Consider the following 24,290-nt stretch of genomic DNA (forward strand, 5'->3'; position numbering starts at 1 on the left):
AGGAAAACCAGGCAGGAGTTCCAGCTGGCTCAGGAAAAAGTTGCTGTCATGCCCCTCTAATGTACTACTGTAATCTAACAAGCTCACTCTCTTCCTTCTTAAAACAAGGTGTTTTGGACAGAGAGCTTCATGCAACTGCCAACCCCCACCCATACTATCTTCTCGAGTAACATCTTCCCTGCTGAAATTCATGCAAAGACAACTGAGCATCCATATTTTTCATTAGTACATTGTGCCACAGTTGACAACAGGGTTTGTTAGCCAGACCTGCCACAAAATGATGACATGTAGCAGAAGTCTACCTGCTCCATAATGAGTTCAGTGAACCTTAAAACACACAAGCACAAGAAAAAGGAGGGAAAAAAAAGAAGCATTATACAAAACTAAAGCATTAACAAGAAGTACAGCTAAAGGGGCATTCAGTTTCAGGTCTAATCTTTGGGTCTGAAATGAGGGTTGTGTAGCCTCTACACAGCTGCATGTACCCAAATAATAGCTATTTATTTATCTATCCTTATACAGAATATGAGAATATGAAATTCCAGACGTCTGTGGGTGTAGTGCAGCAGCAAATAATATACGTCGTCATTTGTGGAAGTCCTGCATATCTGGACATGTCCCTTAGCGTGTTTCATGTGACACAGCATCCTTTTAAGTTGAAGGTTTTGTACCTATGCTTGTCTGATGTTGCAAGTCTACATTCTGTAGATCTGGTTAGAGAACTTTTTTGGCCTTTAGATCTTAACATAAAGGTTGCAGAGTCAAACACCAAGACCTTACACGCCAAGAAACACCAGCCTCGGGGTTCCACATTAGTCTCTCATCAGCTTTTTTGGGAATACACACTATAACCACATGACCTCATAAATTTCCCCCAACAACACATCCTACTTTGTTTTCTGCAGTAATTTAGAGATACGTATATAGCTATTGTATGTAACTTCACATGTGCTAGAGACAAAGTGTGAAACATCTCTCAAGGATGTGTTCATGAAGTTTATGAAATTCTCTGTGTTTTGTGACAGAAGAGCTTATCATCATACTTGACTCCAGCCACAAACAACAGCCTCTGCCTCCCTCAGAAATGTGTATAAATTAATCTTTAGCAATAAAATGATCAATGGGAAGGGGCAAACTACAGATTTCTCAAAGACTAGCCCTTGTTAAGATCGTGAGGAGCATCCCCACCTGCCACAGGAGACCAGGGTGTGTTTCCCCAACAGGGAGCCACAATGCCCCACATGGGACTCAACAGACCTAGTGGGACAGTGTTTCCACAGCTGGAAAGTTTCTTTGAAGTGCTGCAGCTCGCAGGCCGGTCTATACACAGTTGGTGCCTCAATGTCTGCCAAGTCCATTATGGCCAGGGTGCCAGTGTACAACATCCACAAGCTCTGTACAAACTTCTGCCACACAAACCACAAGCACTGGATGTCATCTGGATCTTTGGAGGCCTGGTTGTTGGCCAGGTTGCTGTAGACCACCTCCACCACCATTAACTCCCTCGGATACTGGATACCTTCTTCTGTGGTAGTCTACTTGCCTTGCTGGTTTACAAGCCAGGAGGAGATACTTTACCTTCAAACTTGATAAGAGCCACCTCCAGAGGCCTGCAGGTGGCTGACTGTCTTCTGATCCCTTTGTCAAACTCATAGTCCTTAGAGATGGACTGCAGCTGCTGGGTTTCCCTACCTTCCCAGCATTGGAGCAACTAGACAGCAGTGTGCTCACCTTGCTGATGGATGAGTACTTGCTACCTATCTCATAGGATGTTCAGGGATGGCGACTAGGTAGTTTTCATCTCTTTTGTCATTCCTGTCTCTTCCCTCTCCTGTCCTGCTGCAGGCCAGGCTGCCTCTTCTGACTCTTGCCCCTTCCACCCCTCAGCAGGAGCTGCTGCTTCTCTTACTAACCAAGTCAACATCCACTTCCACCATTTCTTCTTGAGTACAGGAGCAACTATTATACTTGAGGGTTGGGTCTCTGGTTAAGCCTCTGGGTGTGCCCTCAGACTGAGTGACCTTTTCAATGTCTATATGGGTGGCTTCAGAGCAGGAGACCTTCTCATCGTCCCTTTGTGTGCTCACTGATCAGGAGATCCTCTTTCTCTTTTGAGGGCACTGGATGGCAGCTCAGTGGGCATGGACCGGGCCCCAACACAGTATTAGAAGTCACCATGTTCCACTGGGGCAGGCAAGGCTCCACTCTTTCAAACGGTGTACTAATTACCTGGGACTATGCACCTGTTCAGGCATGAAATCCCAAGCTATTGGAGGCAATACAAGCCCCCAGGCACCTGCCCAACTCCTCCCACACACCCTGCCACCTGGATCGACTGCCTCCAGGCACATACCTGTGTGGCATTCCCAATTAGTTGTTTAACCTTATGAATAAAAATCAAAATCAGGCTCATGACACACACTAGTATGAACAGTCTGATTACACAAGGATATTCAAGGAACTGAGAGGCTGTTACAAGAAGGTGGGAGAGACCTATCCTGGAGGAGAAGGAGGGGTAGGTGCCATTCGGTCCATTCTCCGCAAAGCATCTCGCCAAGGTGAAAAGGAGAAAGGTGTAATTGCTGGTTTTCTCCATGAGATGGTTCTCTAAGTACCTGGATACCAGCAGCATACAGCCCAAAAATACCAGATTAGTCTCAAGGCCAGTGCTTTTATCATGGGTCTCCCAGGCAAAGCAAAACAAAGTGATATGAAACAGAAGTTGAAAAAGGTCATTAACAATTACAGGAGGTTTTGTACAGCAAAAAAGGGATCAAGCACGCCAGCACCAAAGTAAATACATTGGCATACATCATATGGCCTTCCACAGAGAAGGGTATCCAATGCCTGAGAGGATTAGTGGTGGTGGAGGTGGTCTACAGCAAACTGGCCAACAACCAGCCAGGCCTCTAAAGACCACCAGCACCAAGCAGAGACCAAACAATGCCGGCGTCCCTGGGTGGGCTTGAACTACCAACCGTTCAGTTAACAGCCGAATGCACTAGCCAATTCCACCACAGAGACCTGTGACCTCATCACACAGTGTGATGTTGTGTGGAGCATCAGCTCTGGTCATCTGCTTGGTTGTGTCCCCTCCCAGCTCCCTGGACATCCCCAGTGTATTCACTGGAGGGTCAAAGTGTGAAACAGAGAAGGCCTCAGTGCTGTGCAAACTCTGTTCAGCAACTGCTGAAACACTGGTGCCTTACCAGCACTGGTTGTGGTCACAAAGCTGAACCACAGCACCACATGGCTGCTATGAAGAAAATCTAACTCCATCCCAGCCAAGTGACACTCTGCATTGGGTTTCCCTCCGAGATCAGTAACATTGAGACATTTCTGTCATTTATTACGCATAAATTGTAACACTCGAACAATAAATTAATCCAGATATTTTCTGAGTAGATAGCATTTTGCTATCCTTATCTTGCGCAAGCAATATTAGCACAGCATGTACCAGTGACTAATACATATGCACACATGCAAAAAATAAAGAGGGAACTGCCTCTTCCTTCCTATTCCTTTGTACCCTGAGCTCATATGGAAAAAAAAAATTTTCAAGCAAAATCCACATAATCTCCTCTTTACAAGTGAAGTTGTGTTAATTCCCAGTTTTTCTTACATGATTTAAGGAGTTTATATCATGATTGGCATCCAAGAGGCTTTTTACTACTGGTAGATCATTATTGATGACTGCTAAATGGAGAGGGGAATTCTTCTGCTGTGGAGGGAAAATAAAAAACTATTACACTTGGGTATGTTATTATAAGTTCATTCAAACAAGGAGGTTCTTATTAAAATCTGCCCCTTGCAAAGGCGAGATGCTCTAGCAGAGGTTCAAAACTGCACCCTGAGGTGTGGAGTTATGCCAGAGATGGCAACGTGCTCCTGCAACGCCTACAGCAGCAGGTAAATAAATACAGCTGAGAAACCTGGAAGTGTTGAGTGTACGGGGTGCGTATCAGTGTGCCACCACGTAGGAACATGCAAGGCACTCCTCTTACGTGTTCATACCTGGGATGTGCTGCTACCCTTGGCTGACAATAGACAGGTTAGGGTAATGTTTCTGTTCCCTCAGAAAAGTGGATTTGCCCTTAGTTCAATAGGCTGGAGACAGATTAGTTCTGTATTGGGTCTGTACTGGGTGAACAGATGTCAAAATCTACTTTCCAGGAATAAACTTGTCACATATAGCTGCTGGAAATATTCTTCATACTAAACTGACCTGCTGTCATATTTATAAAAAGCAAATTACAGCTAGAAAGAAATTAAGGATTTTTTAGTTGAGTGATTATTCATGAAAATAACTGGGGTGCAGGTCCAACACCAGTCACAATCCAACCATTAGATCGGCAAGATCACTTTGCATGTTGAACATGTGACTCATCAGTTTCTTGTTAAATACAGCTGAAAAATAATTCCATAGCAGTGCCATCCACTGGTGCCAGTTCATTAGTGTCTTTATAAACCACAGCCATTTCTTCACGGCTACAGAAAAATAAAGCAAGCTCTTACCCAATGCTGCACTGGAAATGTTTCCAAATCCTAGGTTAGAATTTTATGACTTGCTTCTGCTACAGAAAGCTAATGAGAACAAGCAGCACAACTGCCCGATCTTTAAAATAAATAATTTCAAGTACAAAATAAATTGTTCTTTCTTGATAAGATTATGTAACAGGCCAGTGATCATGGCAGATAAGTCAAGAAGCCCAGATTGTATTTACATCCTGTACTGTAGAAGTGGAAAATAATTCCCTATTCACAGGAAATCTCAGAGGTAACAAAAACTGTAATATCTAAATTGAGACAAGATTTGAATATTAGGCATACCTCTTTCTTTTAAAACTCCAAAGCATGGTGGCATGCAGATTTTGAAGGCAGATGCTTTGAGTGCAGAGGGTGAAAGCACTGAAGTGTTTATTTACCATTTATTTACCTTTATTCAAAATCAGTTACAAGTGCTAATTCTTTGCCCATGACAAGATGAAGTGGCACACAGGGATGTCTGCATTACTGCTGCTTAGTTCAAGCAGGATACTTTGCTCATCTTCTCATAGTGCTCAGTCCTTGGCTTAGCCTGGCCACTTCTACACTGCACTGCACCAGTCTGTCCAGGCATCAACTAAGTTTGTACAACATATTGCTAACCAACATCCATAAACCACATAATAATGTGTAGATTAAAAAAAAAAAAAAAAAGGAACTAGTCAGTCTTATTCAGCTGTCTGTATCTCCAAGGAAGGCCATAAAAGACAGGACACGCAAAAAACAGTAGAGCAATTATACTGATATACACTCACCTCAGGTTTAGGGACCAGGTCAATATTCTTATCAATAAGAAAAGTGACCAAGGATAGATGTCTATTCTGAATTGCAATCTGCAAAGCACTGCTATTGTTCTGAAAGAAATGGTATGGACAGCAAAAACTTAAATTTTTGTTGCTGGAAAAACAGCAGTAGAGAGCTATCAATACCAGATAATCTTTTATTTAAATTTGTGTTATTATCCACCCCAAAAAACCCCACCCTTTGATAAAATGATATAAAATTGAGTGGATTAGCAGTTAGTGTCATGTGTTTTCGTAAATATGGAAGGAACTTCCCATTTTTTTCTGTATGAGAACAAACATGCTAAAACCACCAGTATTTGATAGATCTTTTCAATCTCCCTTAAGAAAGGGATAAATCAGCATTGTCAGCTACCCTGCACTAGGGACAATGACAAAGCTAACATGCGTCCTAGTCTGTTAGTTCAGTTTGACATCTAACAAGCAAGTACAATCACACTGACAAACTTTTAAAAATAAATCAATAGAAAAATTTCATTTAGTAATTCTGCTAAAACAAACAAGGTCTCAGCCCGCTGGAATCATAAACTTCTCACAGGCAGACAAGCCAAGGCCATTCAACAGATGTGTGCTGGACTGGAGTCCGGGAACCAGCTGTGGATAACAGGTTTGTCATCAGTCATATATGCTGCCAGAAAGAAGGATTTTCAATTATCCTAGTTAGTTACATTTCCTAGTCATATGTTTTACTATTGAACAGACAGTAAATAAAAAAGCTCCACCACAGCAGTCTGTGAAATAAATCTATGCTATATTTCTTCCACATCACTGTTATTCTGTTAGCACTCTCTACATTCCCAATTCTATTTTTTTTTTACCATTTCATAAAAATAAGCAGAGCGAATATACCAGCCCAGAATGTCCCAGTACCAGTGTGCTGAAGGGATAGTGTGTACATACTTGAGTTAAAATATTGATGTCACTCCCTGCTTCCAGTAAGAGTTCAGCACATTTTTCATGTCCTCCTTCAACAGACAAGTAAAATGGAGTTTCTCCGTTCTAGACAAACAGAGAGAAAATGCCTGTCCCAATTTAAGCCACATGATGGTAAGGCTGTGACACAAAACGGGTTAGCTCGATCAGACCTGTCCAGCTCAATAGAAAAGGGACGTGGTCACAAGAGAACACAACCTGAATGCTCCTAAATTAATATTTAAATGAAATGGCAACTCACCAACACTTAAGTGACAGATGACATTTATGTGGACAGATGTACAGTAAGGTTTACAGTACAGATAAATAATAGATATTAATTGTGCTCTTTTCAGCGAAGATTGTTAGCAACAGGCACAGAAACAAAGATGGTGGGTAGCAATTGCTGCCATTCAACACTAGGCAACACCTCTAGCATGCTAGCACATACCATAAATACCAATTTCTGTTAGTCCAACACCATGCATTTCTGACGAATTCCCTACTCTAGCGGTAGTTATAAGGAGCACTTTGAGCAGAAATAATCCTGTTGCGTATTTATTTCAAATCTTCTCACCCAGAAAATGTCTCCATGTCTCCACAGCAAGTCTCTGAAATAAGTTACATTGCTGCACAATGATCTAATCCCTGCTTCTCAACTCCTAAAATGCACAAAGGTTTACTGAAAGTTGTTCTAGTTTTTCAGCATTCACAGAAGCATCAATAAATCCTGATTTTTCTTTGCTTAAACTCCTGCCACCATTATTCTGGTAAACTTAATATATTTTAGTGCTTTGCTCATGCTGGGAAAAGAGACACCTGTTTATCCACAGACCAGAACATCTCCAGCTGGACAGGAAGGCCACACCGTTTGCCATGGCAAGACAGGGGCACAAGCAGTACAAGATTTGTGTGCAGAAGCAACGTTGTTAGACAAGGCTTGGAAACAGGAGGACTTCACATTTCAAAAGGGCTCACGTGCCTCAAAGCTTGCGAGCTGGAAATAACAGACAAGTTGGATAAGAGAGAAACCCTCAACCCATGTATCTGTTGCTGATTAAGGAAGAGGAGGGCCTTGGTTAAGAGTGGGTGTCCCGTACTCATTTCACCTGCAGGGCCAGCAGAACAGACTGTCAACCACATGGCAGGTTCCCACAATGGGCACGACAGCCCACTACAAAGTGAATTAACTTGCCCAGTTCGTTCCAGCTGCACCGCAGAAGCAGAAGACACAAGGAAAGCAGGAATGCTGAGTCGAGTAGTTAGTGTGCATTTTCCTCCTCCACCCCTACTTTAAGCCTTAAAATTAAGATCATGAGTGCATCAACTCAAGGATACAACCTTCACAGCTAATATGCAATTTATGAATATGCTGGCTGAGCTCACCAACATTAACTCAGGGAAGAAAAAGTGGGTAGGCAGCGTCTGCAGCCAACTCTGTGCAATCAGTTGAGATCAGATGAACAAGGTACAAATTTGAGACCTCTTTGCTGAGGTGCCTGTGATAGTATGTGCTGGGTATGCATATTGAACTAGCTCAATGCATAGCCTGAAAAGCACCAGAGACAGTAAAAGGAATGGGATCACATGGCCAGAAATGCTGGAGGACAGGAAGCAAGGTGGAGGTTAGGCCTGCCTCTGTTTCCTTCTACCAGTAGTTATGCAAGGGCATTCGAGGCAGAGGGGAGGCCACTGAGTGAGAAATAGAGGACAGAGGAAGGAGGAGTTAATGGAGATGAATGTACTGGAGGAGGGACAATGGGTTAGGGTGCAAAGGTATTAGAAAAACAGCAGAACTAATGAAGTCTACTCAGTGCAACATTTATTCCTTTAAAATGTTATTTTCAGTTGATTTTTCAAATTTCTAACTTTATCTCTTTCAGTAATTTCTGTGTCCTTACCTGATTGAGGTCATTTATTTCCTCCCACTGTTCAAGGAGAATTTCTACAACTTTGCTGTGACCATTTTTGGCTGCTAGATGCAATGCTGTGTTTCCCTCCTGGAAATTAAAATGTCAAATAAGATATTTTAAAACCCAGAATAAAGTCAAAACATTAAGTAAAACCAACATACACTTAAACACAAAGCCTTTGGTCTTTCCATCTCTCTTTCACACAAAAGGGGAAGGAGGCAGATCCACACAGCATGTTCCATGATTCAGACTAATCTGAAAGGAACCTTTTCACATGTATGCAGATGTGACCTTTGTCTAGCTGGTTGTCTCAGATTCTGAAAAATGCAGTGTATTACCAAAAAGACCTAAAATTCTAACTCCTAAAGAATTAATCAGAAGATTAAATCCACTTGGGCACTGGTTCCTACAAGGATGCAGACATCAAGCCCCCAAAAGCACTGATTTAAAGACAAATGGCCAAAACCTAGGTAAGTATATATAATCTTGTGCCAACATCACAATCTTCAATCCTCTTCACCATCAGTAGAACTCCCGACTAGCTAAATAAAAAAGAACACACAAAACCAAAGAGCAAGCTAGATGATTATCAGGAAAAGCAGCAGCTTTTGAGCTAGAAGACAATGCTGGCATAAGAACACGTATAAATCTGGCTAGAAACAAACTGCAGCTAGAAATTTGGAGAAGGATTCTACCCCTCAGAGAAATGAGAGTCCAGAACAGCTTTTCAATCAGAGCGCTCAGGAGGTGGAGGGGCAGAAAAATCAACTACATTTTAGGAAAAGGTGTGTTTGTTAACTGATGGTTACAGTGCTTTTCCTTTCAGTGACCCATGAGATGAGTTGCTGTCCTGGCTTCTCACCTACTTACTCTTTAGGATCACAACATTTGCCTCCCATCATTGCGGCTTTACATGTCAGCCTGCTCGATGTCTAGGACAACACTGTTATTTAACTGCTGCTGATAAACTACTTAGCACATCAGAGCTCCAGGTTGTACTGCAGCTTTTAAAGTATCACCAAAACTAAAACCAAAACAAACAAAAAAAGCGTTAACTTCCTAGGTGCTTGCTTAGATGGTTCTATAAATGCAGTATCTGACGATTTTCCAATTTTTGATGTATTTTTATCCTTGCAGTGTCTTGGATGCAGAGAAACATTGACAGGCTCATTCCACAAATAATGAAGTAAGGAGTAAGGAAATGTAAGGGAAGACTTTGGAAGTTAGTTAGACACCTTAAAATGCAGCGTCAAAAGCAAACTCAATCACATTGAAGTGTTTAGGCACTTCTGAAAAATACCTATGGGTGTTTATTTGCATCCTGAAGTATTTAAGCAACTTTGAAAAATTAGTCATGTGGGACTTAGCAGTGATGCACAGACAGCCAAGCAGAACAAAAAACTGGGAAACGTGATCTCCCAGTACAGAGGCTAGCACCTTATCATCAGACTTTGCCACTTCTCCCAACAGACAGCATATGCTAGTCTTGCTTTACATTAATTATTAAAGCTTATGGAAAATTCTCCTGGCAATAAGACCAGAAGTTCCACTATCATCCCTTAATTACTGAAGAATCATCATCCTTGCATATTTGTTGGTCCAATATATATCACTGCCAGCATCATGACATCTGCACAGCTTATTCGTACCACTTGGTTATGTAGTAACTATGCTGAAATGAAGTAATCTTTCACAAGCACATTTTTAGTTGTACTTTTGTGGAAAAGAAACCTCTACCTTATCTTTTTCAGAGGTAAACAGCTTCAGAGTAATCAAATTGTTTATCATGTCAACATGGCCTTTTTCAGATGCCAGAAGAAATGGCTTTTTACCTTTCTAGGAAAAAAATATGGAAAGAAACACAGTGTTATTGAAAGTAAAAATACTTTGCTTCCAGTTACTAGATATATGGCATGCATATGTGTATGTATGTTCTGCATAAAAATTTATATATCATGTGACTAAGTAAATCAACAAAAAAGTAGATTAATACAAGAAGAATAAGAATTAAAAAAAAAGATGCAATATTTACTTAGTGTAAAAAATCAGATTCTACATCTTGCATAATCTGAAGAAAATATTTTAAAACTGTTTGGAAATGGTGACAAAGTAGAAAATGTACTCAAAATATTTAATTCTTAATTATTCTCACTATGAAATTATTTATCAAAAGAATTGTTTCATTAAAAGTCTGAGGATACTCAGAAACAGGCAGTAAAGAAGTTGCAAGATTTATTTCCATGGCATAACACATTCGATCTGAATTCTGCAAACACAGACCAGAACAACCATATCTCAGAAGTTTCATCCAGGAGGCTTGAATTTAGTGCTGTACATTGTGGGCAGCTTTTCTGGAGGTGGTTAAACTAACAAAAACTTTTCCAACTCTTTACAACTCAACTGCAGAAAGTTATCTTGACATAAAACCATACCACTGGTCAGACAGGGAGGCTGTCTAACCAACTAGTGGCCTATATTAAACGTCTAAGAAAAAAAATGCAAGCAATTAATAGATAATTGTGAAATAATCTCAACATAAAGAACATTCTTCTTCACCTTTCCTTTCCCAAGCCTTAAAACACAAAGGTTTGTTTTGTTAAATTAAGTTTGTTTTGTCAGCCTTGTCACATGTAGAAAGAATTCTGAATTTTGCACCATTGGGTCAATACAATTCAAGACTCAGAAAAAAGGATAGGGGAGCTTTGTTCTTTTGGTGACAGATCCTACAAGACTAGATTTTTCTCATGTAAAGAGAAAACATCCTACTTAGCTAAATAAGCCTTCAAAGCAAGATCCTAACATTGTGGGAATGAAAAATAAGAACACAGCAAACCTGATGAGGACAACACCCTGGCACTGTTGAAGAGTTGGTGCACCTCTGGAGGATGGCTGCCCATAGTTTTATGTTCTACATTTGCGAAATATGCCTGTGTTGGCCATAACTAGCAAGTTTTGGTAAGGGCAGGGGGCTGCAGAGGCGAGCAGTGTGGGAGGAGGTCAGAGACTGACTGCCCTGTGCTGGTCACAGCCATTTTCAGCTGGCTCCACAATGGACAAAACTGACCCACCATGTGTCAGCACTCAAGCCTTCAGAGAAGCACATGATACCTCTGTGGAAACATATTTAAGAAAAGGTGGTCACTGCTTCAGGGACGATGCACAAGGGGAGGTAACAGGAGGACACATGAGAGGAGGCAAGGCAGGAGGAGGTATACCCTATGGGTGACTGCAGCCTGTGAAGAACCCTTGCTGGAGCAGAGGGAAAGAGTAAAAATAAAGAGCAGAAAAAAAAAGGAAACCACTGACTGACTGACCCCAGTCTCCCCTGCCTCCCATCACCTCATCCATGGGACTAAGCATCATGTGCAGCAAAAGCAAGGGGAGCAGGGGAGGAGAGTTATCTGGAGTTCAGTTGAGTCAGGCAAAGAGAAAGGAAAGGTGTTTTCCCTAAGTGCTTGTCTGGCTCTTTGTCTTACTTGTTTCTCAATACCCAAATCAGTAATTAGAAGTTTATATAACTGGCAATAAATTAAACTTAACTGAAATTCCTCAAGTCAAGATTGTTTTGCCCACAACAGATGCCTCATGACATAAAAGAAATAAACAGAAAGAAACATACTGTACCCCATCAGGCTTGTTCAAGTCATTCAGATGAAGATCTTGGAGAAAATAATCAACTATTTTAACGCTGTTGTTCTGAGCTGCAAAGTGCAGTACATTCATTCCTTCCTGAAAAAACATAAGCAACTTTGTAAGAACAAGGGGTTTTTTCCAACATAAACAGGTTTAGAGTTGGTAAAAATTTGTCATCAACAAACCTCATTCTTAGCCTTTTGATCAGCACCAGCTTTGACTAATTTTCGCATTATATCCAGATTTCCAGTCCAAGCTGCAAGATGAATCACTGTCAGGCCATGCTTCAAATAAAACAATAAAGGCAGAAATTACCACCAAAATACCTCAAGTCAAATTCTTTAAATCTTTTTGATTAATTCAGTGTATGAGTGGGTTCTGCTCTGCAGGCTCTTAGAAAATCAGTATTAACACCTGGCATTGTGAGTGGGATTCATCTCACTTAATTTAAGCTAGATGTCATGCATCAAGACCTAGCTAAATGTTCAGGCTGCCCCTCTTCTTGACAGAATGTCTAGCATCTCCAGAGAAGGACTGATCCCATTTGAAGATGGGGGGGAATTAAATACTACCTGGAAATGTTTCACTCTCCCCAGAAACCATGTAGATAGTTAGCACTGGGTGCAGAGGATGACATTTCAGGTGATGATATGTAATGACTATATTTACATGAGTCACCATAATTCTCCAGTTAGGCCTCTTTTTAAGGTTCTCTCTTTTCTTCTCTCAAATTCTCTAAAAAGTTATTCTCTTATAGGAAAAAACCTTCTGTTGTTAACTTCTTAGAGCCAAAAGGAATAGAGATATGGAACTTACGGTCAGTGTTTCCCATCTTGGCCACAGATCTCTCTACCTATTCCACACCTCTCTCTCAATTTCTGTGTACTGTGTCCAGGTGGAACATGATAAATTATGGCTCATTATGCTAAGTCCTGTGTAAACACAAGACATTCATACTCCACCATAAAAGCACCGGGTCTAAGAGATGGAGTCAGAGGAACGTAAAGGAAGCAAGAGGGATCAAGACACTTCCTTAACAGTTATAAACCTTCCCCGGTTTCTCCTCTGTAAATGAGGAAAAAATAGCTTGATTTCCATCTCTAATAGAGAACAGGAACAAGTTTTGTGCATGTTGGTTGGTGCACTTTGGGCAGCAGGATGCTTGCTGTTACAGAGACTTCAGGATAGTACTCACAAACTATTCACTGAATAACAAAACAGTTCAGGCTGGCAGAGGCCTGTGGAGCTCACACTTCTACAGCCTCCTGCTCAAAGCCAGTCCCATTTGATCAGGTTGCTCAGGACCCTCTCCTGTCAAGTTTTGAACATGCTAAAGACTGAGACCCCACAGACTCTCTGGAAAATCTGTTCCAGTGTTTGACCACTCTGACAGTGATTTTTTGTTTTCTCCTTGTACCTAATAGGGACCTCCCATATTGCAATTTTTGTCCATTGTTCCTTGTCCTATCACTGTGCCCCTCTGAGAACAGCCTGTCTCCATCTTCTCTATGTTGTCCCCTTATGTATCTGTAGACAGCCATAAGGTCTCACCCTTAACCATTCTCCTTCCAAGGCTGAGCAGACCCAGCTCAGCATATCTTCATACACCATGTGCCCTAGTCCTAATCATCCTAGGGGCTCTGCACTGGACTCGCTCCAGCTTACCAATGTCTTTCCTGGACTGGGGAGCCCCAAACTGGGCACAGCAAGCAGAAACTGCAGTGGAAAACAGTGAAGGGCAATATGGAACTTGCATCTGGTGCGCAGGCTAAAAGAATATAGCTGGGCTTGAGCAAAATTTACAACTGTGGCTCAAATGCTGCCCTGAAAAACCTTCCTAACTGTGACCAAGGAGAAAAAGTTACTAAACCTGATAGCCTTATACAGTAAGACGACTAGCCTGGTGGATGAGTGGAGAGAAATGAATGTTTATCTCAATTTTCGTAACAGTTTTGACACTGTCCCTCATGACATCCTTGTAGACAAACTGATGAAGTACAGGCATAGATAGATATACCAAGGTGTGCTAAAAGCCAGCTACACTGTCAGGTCCAATGTCCTCTGATCAGCAGCACAAAGTCCACCTGGAGACCAGTCACTAGCAATGCATGCTAGGCATTGATCATTAATTACCTGAATGATGGGGCAGAGTGCACCCACAGCAAATTTATAGCCGACATTAAATTGGGACGAGTGGCTGATGGACCAGATTGGTGTGCTGCCATCCAGAAGGACCTTGATAGGCTAGAGAAATGGGCTGACAGGAACCTCATGAAATTCAACAAGGGGAAATGCAAAGTCCTGTACCTGGGGAGGAGCATCCCCAGGCACCAGTACTGACTGGGGGCCAACTGCCTGGAAAGCAGCTTGGCAGAGAAGGACTTGGGGCTCCTGGTAGACACTAAGTTGAACATGAGCCAGCAACGTGCCCTTGAAGCACACAAGACAAATGGCATCCTGGGCTGCATTAGGAAGAGTTCTGCCACCTAGTCAAGGGGGGGTGATCCTTCCCCTCTACTCACTGGTGAGACACACCTGGAGTACTGTGTCCAGTGCTGGGCTTCCCAGTATAGGAGAGACGTGGACGTACAGCACAGACTCCAGCAAAGAGCCACAAAGATGATTAAGGGACATCTGACATATGAGGACAGGTTGAGAGACCTGAGACTGTTTAGCCAAAGAAGGCCGAGATGGATCTTAGCGTTGTGTATAAATATGTGATGAGTAAAAAAGATGCAGCCAGACTCTTCTTAGTAGTGTCCAGTGATAGGGAAAGAGGCAATGGGCACAAATTGAAGTCCAGGAAGATTGTCTTAAACATAAGAAAAACCTTTTTTACTCTAAGGATGATCTAACACTGAAATCAATTGCCCAGAGAGGTTATGGAGTCTGCATCCTTGGAGATAATCAAAGCCCAACTGGACATAGCTCTGGGCAACCCGCTCTTCATGACTGTGGTCTGAGGAGGAGGCTGGACAAGGTCATCTCCAGAGGTTCCCATGTCAGCCACTCTGTGTGATTCTGTGCATGGGCTGTTTGATAGGGAGGAGTCTGGGAAGAGAAAAGGAGGCACAAGGATAGCAAAAAAGGTGGGTTCAGGAAAAGAAAAAATAATTTTAAAAATACAAATAAGGTATAAAACCAGTTGGAGAACAAAAAAGGGAAGGATCCTGTGATGTCTGATTGTGGACTCCTGCTGACAGTAGTGAAGGTGACCTGAAGACCCAAGCTCCTCCCCAACATAGGAAGGGACTACCTTGGACTCTTCTGCTGGCCTCTCCATCAGGGCCATTTCTGCAAGAGTTGGGATGGTAGGGTAGATAAGAAGAGATAAACTTTTACCTTGATGTTGTGTGCAGAAGGACAAGAAACAGAATTGCAGCTTAGTAGTATAAGATTTCTTTGCAGTAATGTAATTGTGTATCAATGTTAATACTGATAATAAGCAATAGAATTGTAACTCAATCACTGCAATCTGGAGTGATATAATTGTGAATTAATACTACTAATAATAGTAGTATGTTTATTAGCCAATTAATATATTATTGGTTTCTTAGAGATGTGCTCCTTAATCAATAAACATCTTAACTATCTCCACGAGTTATGACAAGTGTCCAATCTAAATGTGGGAGTACCACATATCTGCTGCTAAGAACATTATTGTGTTTAATCAGCTTACTTTTTGTACTAAGAAATGTTAAGAATGCTTAAGACCTTACATTTATTATACAAAAAGTATGTCAGAAACTGAAATGGAGTAAGAAATAAAGTCATAGTATCTTCATTCTACTTGTTATCAATTGCAAGATCAAACTGAATGCCAAAGAGTACATGAATCACTGTCAAATACATTATGTAATGTCATAATATTTAAGCTCTGTAAGCTAATTATGATGGAGTGTTTCCAATGGTCTTTCAACAAAGATGGTTAACAACATCTAAGAATTACAGACAGCTAATAATTAAAAGGTAATCCTTAATTAGAATGAGATTCTGAGTGTTTAATAGAACCCAAACATAGGGGGAGGGCCTGTATTTCCAACCTGGCTTCAATTCACCCTATCAAGGCAATTAAAGGACCCATAAAAATGTTTTGAGTCACTTTATTGCCTCAACAAATCTGGGAGATAGCCACTGAAAAATAATTTGCCATAAAGAACAATTTACAATAGATATAAAATAAAATTACATTCACACTGTACCCAGTAGTAGTCTGTAAAAGATCCAGGGATCCATTTCTTAACTGTTGCTATACAGAGCACTACTACTTAAAGAAAACTGTCTACTTAGCATTTATATCATAGCCTATTAATTCTAGAGTACTTCATTCAGGCAATGTCTTTCAGCTTGCACAACAGGGCAAGATTTGCTTGGTAGCTCATAGGATCCGGAAAGACAGCCGTATTTCTTCAAAGCAGTATATGAGGTATTCGCTGATAGGGCAGGTTGGGAGACCATTTCAGAGCAACTCAAGCAGCACTAGTGAGGAGATGGTTACCTGCACTGTAAGAACATGCTTAAGCCAGGAGCTGCTGGTAACTGGAACTGACAGGTCTCTCTTATTTTCATTCCAACACAATGTGAAAACAAAGCAGCTTTCTCCCTCCACCCTCCACAACCTGGAATTTGTCTTACTTACAACTTAAACACTGCCGCATACAGTGGATAAGGAGAAAGAAGCAAAGAGGGGGAAAAAAAGATAAATTAATCATCTATTTTCATTATTCGGTTCACTGGAAAACTCCTAGTTTGAATAGCCTGTTCATTAATATACCATACATTGAGTTTAAATATCTGAATCAAATCTTGCACTGTGGATCACCATCTGGCCCAACCAAAGCAGCCACACACTGCTAAACTCCTAATGTCTTGGAGGGTGCAGAGTAGCTGACAGTTTTGCATTAAGTATTTTGCATTTACTCACATAAAAATGGAGGCAGAGAACACCAAGGAGTTACTTTCTGAGCTCCTAGCAATCCCCAGAGCTAATTTTTACTTCTAGTGATTGCTTTTGTATAAAGTGGACAATGATTAATACAAAACCACCACAGACAGCATATTTGCACAGGTTAGCTTCAACCACCCTTGCGCTCACTCAGGTATTCAACATAGCCAAAGCTCCGGACAATGTGTTTTTCCTCTAACAATGTTTTTTCATACAAGTGTGTGCAGTCTTAAGAGAAACTGAAGCATTTACAGGAAGCACTTAACTTTGTAAAATGAGGAGCATAAGGCAAATATCTACGTTTACTTTCCCCCTAAGAGGTTCCTAAACTGTGTTAATCAAAACATGTAAATCAGCTTACCTGATCCACCATATCAAGTCTAGCTTTGTGATGGAGAAGAAAATCCACCACCGATATATGGCTTCTCGCAACAGCAAAATGGAATGCGGTGCGCTTCAGCTGAAATAAGCAAAGCTTTGGTTGTCAGGTCCGTAATACAGTTCTTTTCCTTGTGCAGGTGATCAGGATTTCTGAATTCTCTGATACATATGCATATTTCTCCTTCAACAACCACACTTGGTCTTTATCTGCACTTTTGTTCCCTTGAATAGAATTCTGGTGTTGATCTTAAAGATTTCTTGTAGAACCAGAATGATTTAGTTACTCTGTGTTGCATGATGCCTTCACTGAAATTCACTGAAATGTCAAAGTGGGATTAATTGTATACTGCCTCGAGGAGATGCATATAGTACAGGAAGCATCCATGTTTACTATTTTATTATATGGTTTGATTTGAAAAGCTGAGGACTAGATCTACACAATTAGATTTGCTTTTGGTATCTTCCTTGCTTTTGACTGTATCTCTGCAATGCATGATGAGATCCCTCCCTCACTCAATATTAGTCATCTTCCCAGACTGAATCATTATCAATGTAAATGAAAGCTTCCACCATGCAAACAGTGAGTCATTTTACACAGGTGAATAGGCTTAATGCTTAACAGGAACACTTGATTAATTTTTCATTAAAGTAATTAATGGTGTGAATTTAAAAGGGAATGGTTAAATTGAATTAAACTTTAGTAGAGAGAGTTTTGCTTCCAGTTAAAGTGAACATAACTGGATTTAACATAATACACTGCAAGTTTCCATACAAGGATATATAAGTGATTTAACCAATTAAGTTTAAATCAGTTTGGATTTGTTCTCTTATGCTTCTCTGCAGTCAGCTGACTTATCCATGTATAAGTTTAAATTTACAGCTATATGTATTAAAAGGATAAAAAGGTGGGATTTATGATGTGAATTTATGCCAGAAAAAGCCTCTTGCACAGAAACAGTTCTATCAGCAAAACTCACCTTTTGGCACCCTTGCTTATTTGGCTTGGGAGCACAGGGGCAGGAATGATCAACATGAGCAAAATAATGTTTTTGCCAGTATGTCCCCACTAGGAGAATCAATCAATGCACAACACCCACGTAGCTATGCTAGTAAATCTATTGTAGGTCTGATTTAAGATGACAGAGTAAAGATTCAAACTACTGGACTGGAAAATTATTTAGTTTAATTTCCTGAATTCTGGAAGGCAATAACGAAGCAAGAACTATTTTTAAAGTGACTTTTTAGAGTACTATGTAATTGATGAGAACACTTTCATTGTTCAAGAGAAGTTTACTCAAAAGAAATTTTTGTCTCCGTCTCTTTTTCACAAACAAACCAGGGAATGCACTTGTACTATCTCCTCAATTCTCCAGTGAGGAAAAATGCCCATGGGCATGGGAAACAAGTTTTTTCAGAACCCATGATTAAGTAACATTGGATATTCATGGGTAGATGATTTATACGTAGTCACTGAGGGCAAACTGTTCTCCACAACTCCCAGATGAACATCACAACCGCTCCATCGCTGTTGAACTACCTCTCATGTGAAACACAGCACTATATTTTGTTACTGTGAAGTATACATCCTCAGATTTTAGGCCTAGAGTGGATGTCAGCATAAGAAATGCATTTGTATCTATCTAGGGCAAATCTGAACTCTGATCTCAGCCTGGAGCCAGAGGATGTGGCAGAATGCTCCCGTGGTTCCATACAAGCCAAAGAGTAACACTTCACACTTGAAATTTGTTAACGCTAGCAGCATAAATTCATTCTCAAAACGACTGTGAGGTTAAGCTCTCCTGCTTTGAAAGATGGGAAACTCGAGAAATTAGCCACTCAAGAACGCAGACTAAACATTAGAGCAGGGACCACAATTCAGAAGCCCTTAGTTCCTAATGTGATGCACAGACTAATGGCCAAATGCAAAGACCTGTGAGTTATGCTGCACAAATCCTACTGTCTGTAGTGGACACGTGAAATGTTTCTTACTGAGGTCTTAGAAGGGACTCCTGCAGCCTCACTACCTTGCAGTTGACAGGGATTCCACCACACAACCCCAAGGAGTCACATTTCAGATCAGTGATCTGTTAGACGCTTCATACTCACAGTATCTACAGCATTTATATTAACATTCTTTTTCAACAGCTTTTCCATGGTTTCCAAATTGTTCATTTTAGCAGCACATTGAAATTCTCTCTCATCTGGCAATACTGTGGAAAAACATGATGAAAAAATTGGATTACTAAAAAAAATAGCCATAACCAACTTAAGGGATGATGACACTGTTCTTATTTTCTGTTATTTGTCCTGACTTCATATGTTACGAGAATCATTTCCTTCTCATCATACAAGTGTTCCAGGATTACATTTTTCTCCTTTAGAGACATCTGGCTGATGTTTCTAGTTTCAATTTTTAAGTGCAAATAGAGGTAGACTTTTCACAGCATGGAATACCATTATTTACACTGCTTACAGGAACAAGAGTTCATTTATGAAGCTCTCACCATCTAAATAGGTCCCAAAGTATTTTATAGGCATAGCAGTGAACAGTACAAACTGCAGCATTTATTTTCTATTCTTGGAAAAGTTGCTCTGTTTTAAAACTGAACACACCACTAAAATACATAAAAATAAGTAGCAGTAACCAAATTATATGATCCAACTGAAAAAAAACCCAACCCTACAAAAAAAAAAAACCCCCCACAACCCAAAATCCCCCCAAACAAACCAGGAGTTTTATAGGGGGTGGGGGCGGGGGTGGTACTTGAACTCGAAATTTGGCCACAATGTGGAATTTACTATTGAATTGGGACCTTCCCTTAATGTCTCAACCCAAAAATTAACATCTGTGTGGTCAACTAAAGTAGCCGCAGCATGTATTTAGACACCTAATATTCAGTAACTTTGGAAAATAAAATTCCAGTGTCTGATAACCAGTTTAGCTAACTTAGAGGTCAGAGTATTTCTCATGTTTCTACCTTAACATTTAATTAACCACTTAGAAGAAATTAGTGTAGCAGTTAAATCAGTTTCAAAAATGTTAGTAGGTATTTTTAATTTCCTAGCATATCATAGTTAAAAAGTTAATCACGTAGGTATCTTCTGTCTAGAATATTTTGGCCTGAAAGCCACTTGTCTAATGATATTATCAAAGAGGACAGCACTCTGTTGAACTAGAAACTGCAACAATTATCTGTTCCTTAGAGGCTTCTCATGCAAGTTCATCCTACTGCATCACATCTAAGTTCGTTAACGCCTAATAAGAATACAGCTTGAGGCAGTATAACTGCAGATCATACTAAGGAAAATCAGTATGGCATTCACTTACTTGCATTTTACATGTTACCCATGAATATAATCTAGGTGGGAATAATCACACTTGTACAGTACAAAATGAGCTAGAAATTAAATTGGACATTTGCAAAGCTGTTTCCAGTTTTCCTATGACATTATCGAAGCACGTCAAACAAAAGAAGCATCCTCCCAAAATTCTCTGGAAATCACAGAGTATTACTTACTTGTTTTACAACGTGGGGGCATCACCAAAAAAAATAATAATAAAAAAAGCAGTTGCAAAGAAAAACACACCCCTGGCATCTGTGACAAGAGTGCGGCTGACAGCAAAATCAGCATCACGAACAGGGATCTTTACAGAATAAATGCCGCACTCATAGTTTTCATAGTCTGTGCCCTAAAGAAGTATCCAGCAGAGCTTTCCACTACCCTGATTTCAACTGTAGGTAAAACAGTGGGTAAAACAGTGGTCGCAGGATATCTTGCTCGTGGCAAATTTGTGGCAAACATAGAAACAAAACATAGGGCACCCATCAGCTGCAATTAGGTACAATTAGGCCACATTCATTCCTACTGACTGCTGGTGAACACTCATATGTATGTCATATGAGGATGCAAAGATAAATGCTGTGCATCTCAGAACATTCAGGAACAGTCCCAACAGTTTACTCGCACTGCCTTCAAGAAACAAGAGAATGATGTTTCTTTACTGCATCGGCAAGGACAGTTTAGTTGTAGTTCTGTAGTAATGACTGTTTTTTTCTCTCCTGTTCAGAAGTTATGAATTGGCCATATGCTGTTAAAAAGATGCCCTTTTGCTCCGGGCGTGATGTTTCTTAATAATTTCTCTCTCTCTTAATATCTTTTAATACAGGAATTAAGAACAGTGGCAATCCGGACACACCATGGCACTGACTCACTGATTTACTGCATAACCTTTTGCTGCTTTTGCAAAATGATTTTTTCATGCATGAAATTACAGGAGTATAGAGCTGTCAGACTACAGATTTATGGAAGCTTTCTATCCAAGCTGAGGTGTCTAGGATTTGGCACTCCCTGCGTTATTAGCAATCACTCAATTTTCAAGTAACAGCGGCAATTGATTATTCATGGCTGTCAACTTTTTTGGGGGGAGGGGGCGTATTTTCTTTGGTTTCATACAAAATGTCTCGCTTATTGCCCTATAGGTTATATCATAACTATATAATTATATTTGTCATAACCATAAAATATTCAATTTTTCTTTTGAGCTAACTAAAAGTAGCAATTTCATCAGTTGATTTCCTTTGTAGAGCGCCCTGTCTGTGGTGTATTGAACATCCTGAAGCTTCTCGTCTCTTGGAAGGACAAGGAAGTAAAAAGATACAGAAAAACAAATAGCTTTGTTGACCTGAAAACAGAGTCTTTCTCAACAGAAACTCAAGCTGTGAAGTACCTTCAATTTTTCTTTCGTCATATTTACATCTTATCTTAGTGGCCTCAATGTGTCTTTCAGTAAGACCACAAAAAAGGATGACTTCCAATGAAGTAAAAAAGTGCACCAGACGTTTCAGTACTCATAGATAACAGAAATCTTTCCACTTTCTTCTCCCCTATTTTGAACTTCCTGTTGTGAAATCCACAAGATGAAATCTGTCATTATCTCAAAAAGCACGTGGAGAAAATGCAGGAATTTGAATTGGCTGAAGAGTTCCAAGGAGGTAAAATACAAAAACAATATTCAGATTCAAAATGACAAAAAAATTATTTTTAGTCTATTGTTTCTAAAAATTAAATAATATATTTGATGCTTTGGTAACATTTTCAATGTTTTCTCTGTGTTTTATTGTTTGTTACTGGAAATAAAATGACTAGGGCAAAAGAGGTATTTTGTTAAGTTATATGAGAATCTTTTTCTAAAAAATTGTTTTCCAATTCAAAGAAGTCATGGGGAAAAATACCTATTGAGTCCAGCAGTGGTATTTTATTAGTTTCTGTATCTGCCCTCTTTGCAAGCCTGGAAGCATGGCCTGGGAGAACAGCTCCTGGCTGTCATGCTGCAATCACAGGACAGGGCTGCAGCAGGGTTTAACAATTACCACTCAGTTTCCACAAATAACCCATTTTCACTAATTGCAGCCCACGCCCAAGCAGGCTGTTCTTTCACAAACCGGTTTGTGGGATGAAAGCCGGAGACCCCATCACTGCGAGTTGTGCCACTGAGTGCAAGGAGGCCAGAAGATCCTCTGATTTCTATGTGCTGCCCAAAATGGGGGCCCAGATCGGTCATGCTCAGCCCCAGGGATGTGCCTAATGCCAGCGAACCCTCTCAGACAGCTTCAGGGGTGAACTTAAAGCAGGGCGCTGGGCAGTTTGCAGGACCTGTCCCTTAGAAGACAGACATGCCAAACCCCAGCCCGCAATCCCACATCCACACATCCTTGCTGATGTATTTTACTGCATATGAAGCAGCTCTTGTTCAACATCCTCCTTTTTCTCCCCCACCTCTCATTTTGTTCTTTGGTTGAGGCAAAAAGGGGGTTCAGGTGGGCCCCACTGTCCTGACAGCCCTGACAGGGCCTGGTGCTCTGCCTCCAAACAAGGCAGCCCGGGGCTGCCCCCGCCACAGCAAGGGGCCCAAGGCCAGCGCTGCCCGCTGGGTTGCCTCGCCTCCGACCCTCCATGCACTCACGGCCGTCATGGCTGGCTGCCATGGCTCCCTCCACGGCATCCTCCTCAGCACAGAGCAGGTGGCTCAGCCCCTTCATCGCTGCCCTCGGCTCCTCTTCCTCTTCACCTAAAGGAAGGGGCCCCCAGGGCAGGGCACTGAGGGAGGTGTCCTGTGCTGGCCCTGACAAACCGGTTCCCCGGGGCTGTGAGTTGACTGGAGCACACCCAGCCAGGCCCAACACACCTCTGCAAGCACACTTGCAGCAGCACCCCGGCGCTTGGCCACATCATCTGAAGAGGCAGAGGTGTGGAGCAGCTTTAGGAGTTTGTTTTACAAGAAACCAGGAACTAAATGCACAGAAATTCTTGATATTGGCTAGGCACCAAACAGGGTCATCCTTGCACAATCCCCCTTGGGTCTTCTCTAGTGAATAGCCTTATGTGCAAACAGCAATTTGCACCACCAGGTGCACACACAAGACAAAAAGGTAATCCTGTTTGCTCCTGAAGTGCTTCTCAAATTATCACGGAAAACAAGTGGCACCTTTGAAAAGCCATTGCCACAAGTACAGACACATAAGGGCATCACAGCTTGCACAGGACCCCCGGAACCAAAGGCAGCTTTGTTACTAATTGCAGGATAGTCATGGAGCTCTCTTGACAGGTTGAAGGCCATTTTGGGGAGAAATTGCTCTTGGGAGTTATTCTTACTGCTGTCAACCAGTGCTCACTGGATTGAGGGGGTGACTGTCCCTGCACCCCTGCAAGCTTGACACAGCGTTGGGGTGTGAGAGACTGGGGTACTTCTGCCATAGATTTGGGTGGAAATACATGCATGCAGCAGCAGTACTGATCCAGTCATAAGACTCTTCATTTCCAGGTAGACAATGCTTTCATTTGCTTTTGTCAAAGTCCAGTCAAAAATCAATACACACATACCCAAAGGTTCAGTTTTTGTGAACTGACATACTGAGATCTATCTAATCTACGTATTTCTGTATTTATCCTGAAGTCCAGTGTTACTTTGGCCTACTTAAAACAACATTGCTATTTCATTTAATGTAGACAATGACATTCTGATATAGGGCATAAAAATTGTTAAAAGTGACTACATTAAATTTTACTTTTAAAACAGCCTTTGACATTGCTAACATTTCAAAAAAATATTGGAGAAGTAGCTGCAAGAATGCAGGACTGTCAGTATTCAGCCTTACA

At 41.0% G+C, this 24,290-nt stretch overlaps 1 protein-coding gene across 1 annotated transcript in view; it reads right to left on the reverse strand.

Moving 5' to 3' along the window:
- Nucleotides 1–23,173, reverse strand: part of ANKDD1B (ankyrin repeat and death domain containing 1B) — a 32,294-nt gene extending 9,121 nt beyond the window's left edge. The window contains exons 1-10 of the mRNA XM_054811146.1: nt 23,098–23,173; nt 19,239–19,342; nt 17,113–17,211; nt 11,992–12,090; nt 11,798–11,902; nt 9,911–10,009; nt 8,162–8,260; nt 6,249–6,347; nt 5,301–5,399; nt 3,623–3,721 (exon numbers count right to left, since the gene is read on the reverse strand). Of these exons, the coding sequence (XP_054667121.1) occupies nt 3,623–3,721; nt 5,301–5,399; nt 6,249–6,347; nt 8,162–8,260; nt 9,911–10,009; nt 11,798–11,902; nt 11,992–12,090; nt 17,113–17,211; nt 19,239–19,342; nt 23,098–23,173 (978 nt within the window). The remainder of the gene's footprint in view (nt 1–3,622; nt 3,722–5,300; nt 5,400–6,248; nt 6,348–8,161; nt 8,261–9,910; nt 10,010–11,797; nt 11,903–11,991; nt 12,091–17,112; nt 17,212–19,238; nt 19,343–23,097) is intronic.
- Nucleotides 23,174–24,290: the final 1,117 nt, after the last annotated feature.

Source organism: Grus americana, chromosome Z, assembly GCF_028858705.1.
Source record: "Grus americana isolate bGruAme1 chromosome Z, bGruAme1.mat, whole genome shotgun sequence".
Lineage (NCBI taxonomy): Eukaryota > Metazoa > Chordata > Aves > Gruiformes > Gruidae > Grus > Grus americana.